Consider the following 13,994-nt stretch of genomic DNA (forward strand, 5'->3'; position numbering starts at 1 on the left):
GTGTGTGTGTGTGTGAGATTCATGTCACAGACTTTCTTTTCTCTTCAGAGGTGTTGATGTTTGTGCTGCTGTCAGGGTAAAAACAAATAATGGTAAAGTCAATATTCCAAGGTAGTTTATGCATACAAATTTAATCATTTACTATTAAGCACTACCTAGTACATTGCTATGTTGTGCACGTAAAGGCCCAACTAGGGACAAGAGTCGAAAATCAGGAATAGCTATTAACTTGTGCAGCACATCTGTTTGATTTCCTGTATTGGAATTATGATGAATTGCATAGTCCCTATTTAATACAATTAAAATAAATAAGAATGAAAAAAAATCACTCAAAAATGACAATAATCTAATATTATTTGTAAAACTGGTAAACTTTCACAGGATAGCCGCTAAAGTTAACCTAAACTCTATGGCTAATAAAGCAGTTAGTCACATGTGTGACCTTAAACTTAACATAAATCCTAACAGGGTTCTGTCTAATGTAACCTGTAACACCAAAACACATAAGTCAGCCATGCTATTATTAGCTGCTTATGTTGGGGACGGGTTAAGTGAAGTTGATCTAATGACTCAAACATGTTCAAAGGTAGGTTGTGATGTCATTAAAAGTACGGTATTATAGGTGAGGTAAAAAGGCTGACAACATATTTCAGGCTAAAGTCTGTTAGCTAGAACACATTGTCAATAACATTGAGGAGGAAATGTAATCTAAAAGTGGCTAGCAATAATCCAGTGGTAATAGCAATGAGACAACACCAGTAGAATAATCAATAACATGATAAAGTTTATCTTGATGTGGGGGAGTAATTCAGCTTAATGATTTTATAAGACAGATCTTAACACACATGTCTGTTTATCCAGCTGTTGTTTTTAGCCTCAGGGATGTGCAGGCATGAAACAGAGCCTCAGGTACATTGATATTAAAAATAAATTCCCAACTCAGATTGCCTGTTTCTTAATGACCCATATGGAGCCATTTTATTTATTGATTATCTCACATGGGAGATGATCACAACAGGAGAGAAGCCTTTTGTTTATAATAGCCATTGTTACACATTATCCATTTGGGATCTCCTCAGGTGGATTACCTTACAGTGAAATTACTTTGACAACAACGTCCCCACTAAGTGCCGCTCGATTGTGATGTTACAGCCACTAAGTGCATACTTGTTTAGTTGGACAGCCTCACCTCCTGCCACATTATGACGCCTACTGTCAACTCACCGGACTCCGAATATGTACTGAAAGCCTTTGCTGGAGCTATATTAACAGCATGTTATGGATCTAGCAGGACTTCACCCATCTGTTGAAGATGTATCTACTGGAGACGGATGAAGGTTGTTTTTCCCCTGAGTGGCTGGAGATGGCATGTGGGCATGTTGTTGTTGTTCTGCTTTCAGTCTAAAGTTTCCTCACGGTGAAAGAGTTTCCCAGCTTTTGCGCTCTCCCAGGGCCTTTCACAGTTCACACAGCAAGCTGTGTAGCATCTGCTGGGGCGGAGAGACGATCACTGAGAGAGGGGGAGAATTTTTAGGTGCAGATGTCTGTGTATGTGTGTGAGGCTGCATGTAGTGCTAGAAAGCAGGTGTAAACAGACGGTATGTGATTAATGCTGGCCATTCTACCTTGACCCAAAGTGGGAGTCACTTCATTTAATTTACCAACAAGAAAATAAAGCACTGGGCTCAAGATGGCCGATAAAAGAGGCTCATCATTTTAGAATTTTGTTGCAGAAGACATTTTTTTGGGTAATAAAAATCAGTGAAAAACATCAGATTCATAGTCGAGAGGGTGAGATAGATCTTTTTAAGTATTTTCTAGCCAGACTTCAGATTTCTGTTATTGTCCTTTTGCCCTCCTAATTGAAGAAGGTAGACAGTGAAGGACAGTGGGGCAGGCCTGACAGCATCTTGAAAAGAGAAGTGAGTAACAATGAGCTAGTTAGTGAATGCTGCGCATTAAGTTAAAGGTCACAAGTGAGTGCTTCTCTGCATATACAACATTCCCTCTCCTAGTTGTGGTCTAATTAATCCTCTGCTGTGACCTTTCCGTCAGCCATGATGTCCTTTCACAGTCTCCACAGGGCAGGATTTGACTCTCAGTCAGAGAATGGAGGCTTTATCTTTGTGGTTCTGTCGTCCCATATGGACCTGCTTTGAAACAGTATAAAAAGACATTTCATAATGAAACATACATATTGTATCTGTTATTGCATATGAAATTACTAGTTACTAGGCACAGTTTTTTGATGGGTCAACATTTATACTACCAACATTATTTTTTTTTCTCCATTTCAAACTATTGTAATGATCCACACACTACTCTTTCATGCAGTCAAGCCTAATCAATATTGGTGTCTGTCTGAATCACCATTATCTCATAATGCATTTGTTGGTGGTAGTCAGAGGTTTCTCTCCCTATTTGTTGGTGTACAGTGGCTGAAAAAAACCTACCTACTATGAAAACTTAAGTGTTGTCATTGGTATGATCCATGCATTGTACCCTTACTAAATGATGAAAATGTTGACCTTAAGTAGCAGTTAAAGAAAATGAAAAAACAATTCCTGGATCCATCCCTTTATCCTGTTTCACATCATAGCAGCTATTCTGGGCCGGGAGCCATGCTCCTTCCACGTTGGGTACAATTCAGTTAAATAGTTTTTGTTTAATCTCGCTGATAAACCAAACAATAAACAAAGAAACAGTCCTAGATGAAAACTTGACCTCTTTGGTGGAGGTAAGAAATCATTGCTGCAGTACTATACATCCTAAACCAAAGAGGGTAAGATGAAACATATTCATTACAGGAACAAAGTATCAAAAAAATGCAATACAAAAGATGCAAGCCTCTATATTAGATCATGATCTAAACACTGAGTGCACTGAATTTTCTCTGTCATTAACCCATCTTGTTGGTCAATACCAACAACATCCTGTTTTTTGATGTAGTAGAACCAATCCTCAGAAGGGCAGATGAACACAGAATTACATCTTCAGCATGAAAATACATGTATAACTGAGAAATTCTGGGATGACGCTGGTGTTTTGCTGTTGTTTGTTTGCTTTTGGCATGATTTATTCCCCCTTTTTTGCCAGGGAAACAAATAAATCCCCATTGTTGAAAGTTGTTTTTCCAATTGATTCTCTCATTCATTACACTAGCTTTGAAAGAGCCTAAGTTCAGTCATAAGATAAATTTATAGCAACCCTAAATGTGCCTGTCTCCCACTTTAGAAATATTCTTCCCTTTTTTTTAAAGCCAGCTATTCAACTACTCACTCATTGATATGAATGTTTCAGCACTTATACAGCCTTACAAACTGGTGGCAGTTATTTCACTGGCCATAACTCACATGTATGCTTGTGCAAACTTGATGTGACACATCAAATAAATATCACTCACCGTCATTGATGAATGTCATCTTATTTGCTTTATTGATTGATGGCAGTCAACAAGGCAAATATTGACGCATGCATTGTTCAGTGTCCCCATACTCTTGGTCTTCTAGCTTACAAGTGTGATAAAGTGGTTGTACAACTAAGTAACCTTCAGCTTGTTTCTTGTTCCTCTATTGCACTTTGGCTTCTCTCTATAACTGAAATTGTTTGCACAAGGTGTGAAAATTTTTTCCTGCAACACATATGACAACAGTGTGCCTGTTTGTGTAGAGGTGATTTGTAATGGTTCAAAGTTTCATTGATTTTGCAAGATACAATGCATTTATTATGATTTAATTGAAATGTATATTATGGTGTTATTGTCTTGCTTCTAGCATGAGGCAGCGGTTAAGTCTCTGTGTGATGTTACAGGTGCATGTTGCGGGTGCTGGACTCTTTCGGGACTGAGCCAGAGTTCAACCATGCCCACTACGCCCAGTCCAAGGGGCACAAGACGCCCTGGGGGAAGTGGAACCTCAACCCGCAGCAGTTCAACACCATGTTCCGTAAGTCACACAACACACTCTTTCCAAAAGCACCAACTGTCAGCCATTATGAGAGGACTAGTGAGCTTTGGCTTAAAACCAATGCATTTGGCTCTATCACGTCTGTCTGTGTGCAGGATTTAAAAACAAGTTACCTCACTTATGCCATTAAAACGAGCACATAGAACTTTGCTGGTTGACAAAAAATCTTCAGGTATGTTGGTGCTGAACAATTGAGAATCCACACATTCACGTTTCTCAAAGATTTCATCATCTCACCAAGTTTCCCCACTGTGTTGTTAAAATAAGATCAAATTGCCATACACGGCTACTTGCAGTATGAATCAGTTACTGTGATCATAACACCCTAGGCTCTTTCCAGTCCATGGTTCTGTCGCAATTGTGATGTTTTGGTTGGGAAAGCGGCATAAAAGAGGCTCTGAAAATCCATCACGCAGCTCGCTAATGGAACATCATCAAGCAGATTAAAGCAAAGTAAGAGGTCAGACACTCAGCTCTCCATTTTACTGTGATTATGAATGTAGGACGTAGGGGTTTTATTGCTCCATGTGTGAGCCCATCACTCCTACTGTGAGATCTCTCTGTAACTGGAGTCAAACACATTTGCTGAGGTGGATGAGTGGTGGCGGTGCAGCAGAGGAGAGGTTGGAGCCAGCCCCCCTGGTGTATTGACCTTTTTCCCCGTGGCTAAGAGAAAGTGAAATGTTACCCCTGCAGTACCCATTTGTGAGGTGATGCCCGGAGCTATCCAAAATACCACTGCACCTGAATAGGCCCTTTGTTGGCTGAATAGGGTATGTCTTTCTCATAACACACTGGGGCCTTTGCACGAAATTCAGTTAAGAGTCGCTAGGTTAGATGATATCGCTGGTGAAACAAGTGCACAGTGGCTTGGCTGAGTGTTAAAACCACAGAATGGCACCACTACCAGGCACAAGAGACCTGTTTTTTTTTTGTTTTTTTTTACTGCATAACACATTAACTTCAGCTTTAAACAGCTGTACGTTCCCCGTTCATCTCAAACAGCACCTAGCATAACCCTAACACCTTCGAAGATAGATAAACATGTCCGGTCTCATGCTGTTATCAGATTAGGCACAAACAATATTTGCACATTAAACTAGTTGTGTATATTTCTGAGCAGCTGTGTATGTTTGCTTGGATTTACAATGGGTGGGGTTGACTGCTTGAGGACATTTTAGGGATCTTATCAGGATCTGCAAGGGTAATGCCTAAATGTAGTTGTCCTGAAGCAGTCTCCCCACAAAAGTGGTCCTTTTTTTTTCTTCTCAACTTTCAACTCTTACTTGCTCAAACCTTAAATGTCCAGTGTGTAGGATTCAGTCGCATGTAGTAGTGAGGATGCAGATTGCAACCAACAACAAACATGTAACAATCCCCTCATGGTGGCCGTTATGACAAAATCAAAAGGCTGTCTCTAGATCTAGAGCTAGTGTTTGGTTTGTTTGTGCTGGGCTATTGAATAAAAATGGCAATGCAAAATGTGTAGGCGTAAAAGGCTCATTTTCAGCTATTTATAGCTAAGTTATTTTACACTAATGAAAAGTGAATACTGAATAGCCTCCTCTATCCTCCTAAATCCGCTCCACTTAACCTTTTTAATAAAATGTCATATTTGGATTTCTTTTTGGATTTCCTTATATTCCTCAGCTCACCTATTGAATGTAGATGTAAATGTGGACAAATCAGATGCTGCTGGGTAATTCATCCTTCTTTTGGATTGGTCCATTTGTTACGATTAGGCACAGCTCTATAAATCATTGGTTGCGGAAAAAGAGAGCATGTGGCCTCTGGCCAATAAGACAAGACAAGGCCAAATTGTCCTCATTAATCAATATCAGAGTCTGGATAACAGGGAGTGTTTTCTTGTGTACAATTTGTGTTTGAATGGGCTGCCCATCTTATTTAAGTTGGCTCGGTTCCAACAGCACAAATCATCTATAATCAGGAAATAAAATACATTTAACTTTTGATCAGGTCAGAATGACATGTAAGGATTCAAGTCCTGGCAGGTTTGACTTATTTAGCACGCACTTCATCAGCCCGAAAAGAAGTATGTTACAGAAGCATGTGAACCTGAAGTGAGCTATTCTTATCTAATATCAAGCTTCTTATCTAATTATTTTGTAAACAGGGATGACCATGAAAAGTGATAATTTCTTTAATCCCTCTGCTTTACTGTCACAGAGATACTTAGCCATCTAACAACTTTGTCATGCACTTGTGCTCTTTTAAAAACCCATTTAGAAACTCGGTTAAGGATACATCTGGCAAAAGAATCTGCTTTGTTAAACAAGTGTTAAAATTGGCCAAAAATTCAGTTTTGACCATTCCTTCTATGTCCAGCCTATCAGCGTCGTTACTGAAGTCATACCGCACAAAAGCGGTTGCTACAATACATCTGCTCATGTACATTCTCCCTTTGTGTATACCTGCTGATGAATGTTTAACCCATTCTGGAAATGATGATTAACACTGGTCAAAGGTTGAACATAGCAGCAGATAGTATTTATCTTTGAAGCATTGCCAAATACGTAATTGACCCTGAGATCTGCTCAGCTGATAGTGCCTATGAAGCTTTGATTGATAGTATCCCTGGCACACCTACTCACTGAAGGTTATCTTTTTTTTTTTTTCCTTCATCTGTGTGGGATCAATGGACTTCAGTTGTGAGCTCTCTCCCTGTATCTCTCACACAGCAGCACAAAAATGTGGTCCTTGAATTGATATCACCAGAATTACTCAGAAAAGAAAGAATCTGTTGAAAGTTATAAGATAAATACCATTTGAAAATTTCCTGTAGAAAGTTCATGAAATGGCTTCTAAGATGTTGCACTGTTAGCCACACAGTTTCTGATATATTTTACCTACTATTATATTGGTTTTAATGTGACTATTTTAATGCTGATGATCAAATTGGAAAGCAAATTAAAGGATAAAAGCTGGCCAAGTCTTTGTCTGAAAAAAATCAATAACTCCGATGCTAATAATCTATTATCTTATTTAATCTTCTTGTGAATGTGTTTTGAGACGAGTGTAGCTCAACATTTTGTGAAATATGTTTATTCTCTGTTGCTGGGAGTTAGCTAAATACAAAGCTTAAATTAGCAAGAATTTAGTTTGTTTGAGCTTTAAAGGTTCCGGTAGGCGTATATGTTAGCCCTCAGACAGAGCTATGCCGTTTCCCTGGTTTCCAGTGTGCATAATAAGCTAAGCTAACTGCTGCTAGCCCTAGCTTGACAGTTGATGCAGAGACACGTGAGTGATCTCAATCTTCTCATCATAAGTCTTGGCAAGACTACAAACTATTCCTTTGATTTCATTCCTCAGATTGAGTCGGAGACCAAGCTGCTGCTGCTGAATTGCATCCTAAATGCAGAGCTCAGCAGTATTGAAGGACATGCTGGCGTAATAGACATACATCATCAATCATTAGTTCTTTGGCAGATGGTAATATTTATATTCTAATTGCTACAGAGATGGAAATAAGTACTCATCAGAGAGAATTACTTTGAGATTAAACACACTTAATTTTCATAATTGTAATGAGGGACTGTCTGGTAGAGCCAGTGCTTCTGTTCACCACACACACCATCTTTATGATTTCTTTAAAAAAAATAACGACGCTAAACAGTTAAAAGTTTATGTATTCTCGCCTTAAGGTTGAACCAAATAAATCATATAAACATGGTCTTTGATGTAAAATGTTGGAGATTTTAGTGCTGATGATACATTTTGCAGTTAGAAGCCTTATTTTTTTCTGTCTGGCCAGCAGTTTAGAAGTTTTTCTTGTCAAATTAATCCACACTCTCAAGTGTTGGGCCAACAGTAATCACATAATCCTTAGTCTGTGACTTTGCTTTACTTTTTCCAGGTCAGTTTTCTTGTGCAGGTGCCATTATGTGATAATGTAGCATAGTCTGCCTCTAGCGCAGACGTAGTGAGACTTTACTGCTGCCACAGTTTAAAAAGGAAGCCACTGAGCAGTCGCTCTCACCCTGTTGGACAGGATATCCTGCCCTCAAGAGTATAACCAGCATTTCTTCACCCTGTTCCCCGACTAATCTCGACCACTTTGCAAAAAAAATGAATCCCAATTTAACAGAGGGAATCCAGGAATCCAGGATTCCTTACAAAGCAAACTTGTTCCCTACTTGCAAGCTTCAAGAGCAACAAAGCAGCTGCTTCTCTAGCACCGCTGTCCTCCCAGGCTGTTTGTTAGTTAATAGCGGATGAAGCTGTGGCAAGTTGAGTGACATTTTGAGTAGCAGCTCTAGTGGGAGAGGAGGCATCTGTTGCCAAATGCATCGAGAGGGCTGAACACTAATTAACAGCCTGTCCTGTTTACACAGTCAGTTTGGTACACGAGTGCTAGTGCTGCCTCCTCCCGTGCCTAGGACCTTTTCTGCCTCTTTGCCATCAGAAACACATCACAGTTATTAGTTACCACCTTAGGTGTTGTGCTGCCATGTGTTTGTTTAAAAATGCTCTTAAATTGTATGTTCCTCTTACCTAATTCCTTGGAGTGTAACCAATTCTCATAATCATTGAAGTCGCACTTTGTAGCCCCATGTAACAATTAACATCAAGTCTGAGATCATTAATGTTCTTACAATGGTAGACATGATGCTGGGCAATGAATAGCCTCAAAAATGTCCATTGTCATCACATTATTTACTATTCTTTTTTTTTTTTATCACAAAGAGAGAAGTCATTAGCCTCGCAGAACAAACGAATGGTCATTCATTTTAAATGTGTACTTGTTTGCTCTTCCTTCCCATCACTCCACAATTCAGCTGTCACCCCCCCCATTTATGTTTGCAATCATCTTATCTGCTTTTGTGTCTTTTCTGTACATGAATACAATTTGAATGATGGATATAGATAGAATACCCTGACCTTTTCTCCTTAATATGAGTTAAGTTGAAAGAGAACTGGATCCCACCTTTCCCATAATGCAACTCAGAAACATTTTCTCATTAGACCCATGCTGCTGTATAAATGCCTATGTTTTGGATGTGGACTAAAGACATTATGAGTTGGACTGCAACAACGAAGAAGAATTACTTGACACTCCAGTTGGACATGGAAGTTATAGACTTGTAACATAACCTGATGGTTATTTCCTCAAACTTGATGAGAGAGCCACAGAAGATACTGTATAACAGTACAAACCTGTTCAATGCTCAGTAGTATTAACCATGACCAGTCAGCTGACATCCTTTTAATTTAGCTGTTTTGGGGGAGTTACGCTTGAAAGAAGTGTAATTAGTTGTGTTATTGAGCTGTTCATATTCTTATTTTTATATTATTGTTTTATCAGCCAGTATTAGAGAGACACTGGAGGTAATTTCAGAACATTAGGCTCCTGCCCACACTGACGCCTCACACAGATCTGGTGAGATCTTCATAACATCTACTCCCACATTCTTGTGCTCTCCTACACACAAAAAACACAGGGTGAATAGTATTCAGCTGATAATTGGTTCCTCTGTGCATTTTAATTCTCGGTAGTGCAGAACAGGAACAGAATTTGAATAAATTAGATTAGGAGTCGGACAGAATTTGCAACCCCGACCCATGTAAACACATGCAGCCTGATGAATAGTCTCTACCGCCTGGCTCCTCTTCAGGAGAAATTATTTAACAATACTGTGTGTCAGCTTACATGTTACTAAACATGTCATGCTCAGAGGAAAGTGTTGTCAGTTGGCTCTTTTGAAGTGTAAAGCAACCTGTGATAAGCATCCAAAAACATTCCACGAGTGTAGTGGAAACTATTTAATGTTGTTATTTAAGATCAGCACAAGGTGTTTTTTTTTCCTTTGCTCATGCCCCTCCATTAAATCCTTTAAAAGAAATTACACAATTTTGTCACTGTTTGAAAACTGTCCGGTCTGGTGCTGGGCTCATTTACTCTGCCTTACACATTTCCTGCTCTTTTTTTCTTCTCTGTGGCCCTTAATCAGAGTAAATCAATCAATCAATATGTAAACTATCGGAAGAGACCAAATGAGCAAACAGTGCCTTTTGTCAAGGAAATGTCACATTCGAGCCAACGCCCAGATAAAAACACACCAACTGTATTTGTGAAACTACTTGTGTTGAACTGTACAGTACGTCATTGTTTGTACATACTGTTATCTACTAGCCAAATCATGATACAGCAGCTGTGTCACGTCCATGTCATGTTTTAAAAGCCATGTTTTATCACCTGTTATCACAGAAGGTGTTATTAAGCCGGTGGTTGCAGGAGTTGAATCTAATTTGTTTTAATGGTGGTAGGCGTGTTAATTTGCAGCTGTGGTATGGAAATTCTTTGTACAAATGGTCCCAATAAATCCTTTTATTTACTGTACTGGAGCGAATTCCATCTCCCTCGACTGACTGCTCTTAATTTGCCTCTGCAGTAATGGCGTTGTGGTAAAAAACGAGCTCTGACCACAGCAGCTCCCTCGAGTCTCTGAGACAAACCACAACTGTGTACCAAACACCTCCTTTGCAGCCTGTTTCATTCCCTTAAAAAGGTGATGAGGTCTGCATTGCAGGATTCTTATTCTATTCCCTTTTGTTTTGAAATTAGGTTCCAAAGCATATTCATTTCTGACTAAATCTTTTCTGGACACTGAAAAGCCTTGTCTTCACTTTGGTTTTACTAGGCAGATGGCAGTAAGGTAAAGTGCTGCCAAATCTGGGCTTCAGTAACTAGTCATCACTGGGCAGTAAGGAGTGGATGGAGCAAAAATCCAAAGTGCTTGTCGAGATATCAAGTCAATTTTATTCATGTAACCCGATACCACAAATCACAAATGTGCCTCAAGGAGATTTACGACCTCTACAGCATTGAAAAGCCCAGTTATGTTGTGCAACTGTCCATTCTGTCTCTGGAATTATGATCTGTGCTAAACACTGAGATTGAAATGGGCTTATTCATTTAGCTGAATAGTACCGACTCTGAAAAGCAGACACTTGTGAAAGATTTATTTGAGGTGTTTTTGTTTTTGCCTCAGTGATGCATAAATTAAGGCGAGAAAATGGCCTCAAGTCATTTGTTGTTTTATATTCAAAGAACTGATCACCGACTTTTATTTCCACCTCTTTCTTTTTCTTAGTCTTTTCCATTTTTCCTTACTGCATTTAAATGCAGCATACTGAAAGTGAAATGACACCGATTTTCATTAGAGTTTTGTGTATTTGTGTGTTCTTTATATATTTTTGTTCATTTATCTTGCCGCAGCTCACACCCCAGACAACAGCTTCCTGGGCTTCGTGGTGGAGCAGCACCTCAACGCCAGCGACATCAAGCACATTGATGACATCAAGAGACAGAACCAATCACTGGTTTATGGCAAGGTCGACAACTTTTGGAAGGTAATACAGACTTTAATGCACTATCACACAAACATTTACATTTGACACCTAGACATGATTGAAATTGATTCTTGAATGAATGTAAGCAATTTATTCACCATTGTATACTATATTGATATATCTGCAAACCCCTTTAAACATTTTTTTAACACTCAAATGTTCTGACATGCACAAAGGCACACACATATTTGTGTGTGTGTGTGTGTGTGTGTGTGTGTGTGTATATATGTGTATATATATATGTGTGTGTGTGTGTGTGTATATATATATATATATATATATATATATATATATATATATATATATATATATATATATATATATATATATATATATATATGTATATGTATATATATATATATATATATATATATATATATATATATATATATATATATATATGTATATGTATATATATATATATATAACCTAATTTCAGACCTCTGAGAGCTGTGCAGTGAGTGCAACTCTTTGAACAACCTTGGGTAAAACTTTCACAGGAAACTTAATAACAGTCTGGTTTAGGAGCTCAAATTCAGCTTATCGCCCTCTCCATGGAGTTTTAATATATTCAAATACATGCTCACACTGCGGCACGGAGACCAAGGGATTACTGTATCCTAGACAAAAACGACTTAGAGACTTGGAGAGATTTGCACATTGTTTGGCATGCCATTGATGGTTGGATTACTGCCCGCGCCTTGATGAGCTTTCAGCAGACCGACATCATGTATGTTTCAGACTGTGTTGCTCTGAGTCCAACTGACTCTTTAGATGTCTCACAGTGTAACTTGGTGGAATGATAATTGAAGCTAAAGAGAGTGATGTCTTCAAGTATAGTGCCTGTAGTGCAAATGCCTCTTTACATCAGAGGGATGTGAGATGAAGATGCGCAGAACTGAATAATAAGTCAAACACAACTGGCTCATTATCTGATCCTGCAAATGTAGTTGCGTCAGTTGATCGTGGTTTGTCCCACTTGAGGTCTCTTAGATTGAGACTGTATCATAATCAGTATAAAGCTCCTCGCTACATTAGTGATCAAAATGTGTTAATTTGCATGGATTTTAAAGTGGAATTTATTGAACGCTTCAATCAGACAATTTACCTACTACCACTTTAACCACTTGTACTTTATAAATCTACTTTAACTTAATTTATTTTTTCAATTTTATCACTTAAAACATTCTGTTTGGATTCTGTACTTATAATTTCTTTCTTGTCTTTCTCCATCACTTTTAAGCTTACTGGTTGAAACTTCTGCTCACTTGCAGGCACAATATTTAATTCTTTTGATTGTTTAAGTTTTTTTGTTTTTTTTTAGTAGTCGGGCAACTCAATACCACTGGTTGGAATCTTTTCTCTAGAGGTTAAGGCCACGACCATGAATGCAACTTTTTTTAGTCTCCTTTCCTCCTATGGATGACACCCTTTCATTCATTGATTCACTCATCACCCTGTAACATAGTTTCTTCATGTGAAAATTGCTTTTTGCTTACAGTTGTTTAGTTTCTCAGCAGCTGTGGTCCTGTACTTCCTGGAACATAAAAGATTAATAGTTTCATACCTTTGCATTTGGAGCTGCCCACTGTAAGTAAACTTTTTTTCTAATTTACCACTTAGGCATTCTGTTGGACAGATGGGAGTTAACTGTCTTGATCAAGGGCACTTAAACATTATATTCAAAGACTTGGATGAGTGTTCACACTGGTAACTATATCAGCCTGCCTCTTTAACGCTCTGTTGCACCCTATAATAGATAAGACATCAATGTGTTGAACTTTGACACAGCCAACATGGATGATCAAAAGATCTTTAAGTGATCTGAAAGGTGATACCAATAGTTTTGAATTATTTACACTGACTAGCATGCCATAAATGTTACCAGTTACACACAAGTGTACGGTAATTTATCCCAAGGAGGTGATACAATCCAAAACAACAAGAAACAGCTGAACACACAAGGAAGTGTTGTGTTTAGAAAATAATTGACAGTAACCAAACACAATCCAGGTATACCTAATCTAAAAGAAATTCATGATGAACATTGCGTGTACAGTTTGAATTTCAAAACCTCATTGTAAGGCTCTCAATCCCAAGGTGTTGTGGTGTTTTAATCCAGACGTAGCAGGCGTGCTGCTGTGGTTTGTGGCTTCGAGTACTACTGAGTCGGAACCATTCAGTCTAGCTTTAAAAGGGCAGACGGGGGAGCCCATCAGCTCACAGCAAGGGGCATTAGCTACTAATCAGACTCCCAAGCGTGTTCATTACCTCCTGCTTTTAATTAAAGGGCCATTTTGGAGCCGACTGATAACGAGCAGACAGCCGTACTCCATTTCCCTCCCTTCTCCTTTCAAATTGCGCTGTCCTTCGATCTCTTTCTCCACACTTGAGAGGGTTCATTTCAAATGATATGTTCGCTATTTAAAATAGAAAAGTGAGGCCTACTGTAAGAAAACTATTTCTTGAATTGAGGTAAAAATTCACAATGGAATTAAAGGAGATTAATGATTTGAAGACGCAACAGATAGCACTTGAGGAAGGTGCAGTCAGCATTTTAATTTGTAGAAATTAAATTAAATCTCTGAGCCCTGATTACCAACGTTCAGAGTGCTCCTTTGGCCTCCATGTTTCTCATTTTAAGGCTTCTTTACCTAT

The 13,994-nt window shown here is 38.6% G+C and overlaps 1 protein-coding gene across 2 annotated transcripts in view; it reads left to right on the top strand.

Moving 5' to 3' along the window:
• The window catches only part of mgat5 (alpha-1,6-mannosylglycoprotein 6-beta-N-acetylglucosaminyltransferase), an 83,273-nt gene that overhangs the window by 48,978 nt on the left and 20,301 nt on the right, over positions 1-13,994 (top strand). For both annotated transcript variants that reach the window (XM_037091489.1, XM_037091490.1), the window contains 2 exons: positions 3,811-3,944; positions 11,203-11,336. In XM_037091489.1, coding sequence (XP_036947384.1) covers positions 3,811-3,944; positions 11,203-11,336 — 268 coding nt within the window. The remainder of the gene's footprint in view (positions 1-3,810; positions 3,945-11,202; positions 11,337-13,994) is intronic.

Source organism: Acanthopagrus latus, chromosome 24 (genome assembly GCF_904848185.1).
Source record: "Acanthopagrus latus isolate v.2019 chromosome 24, fAcaLat1.1, whole genome shotgun sequence".
NCBI lineage: Eukaryota > Metazoa > Chordata > Actinopteri > Spariformes > Sparidae > Acanthopagrus > Acanthopagrus latus.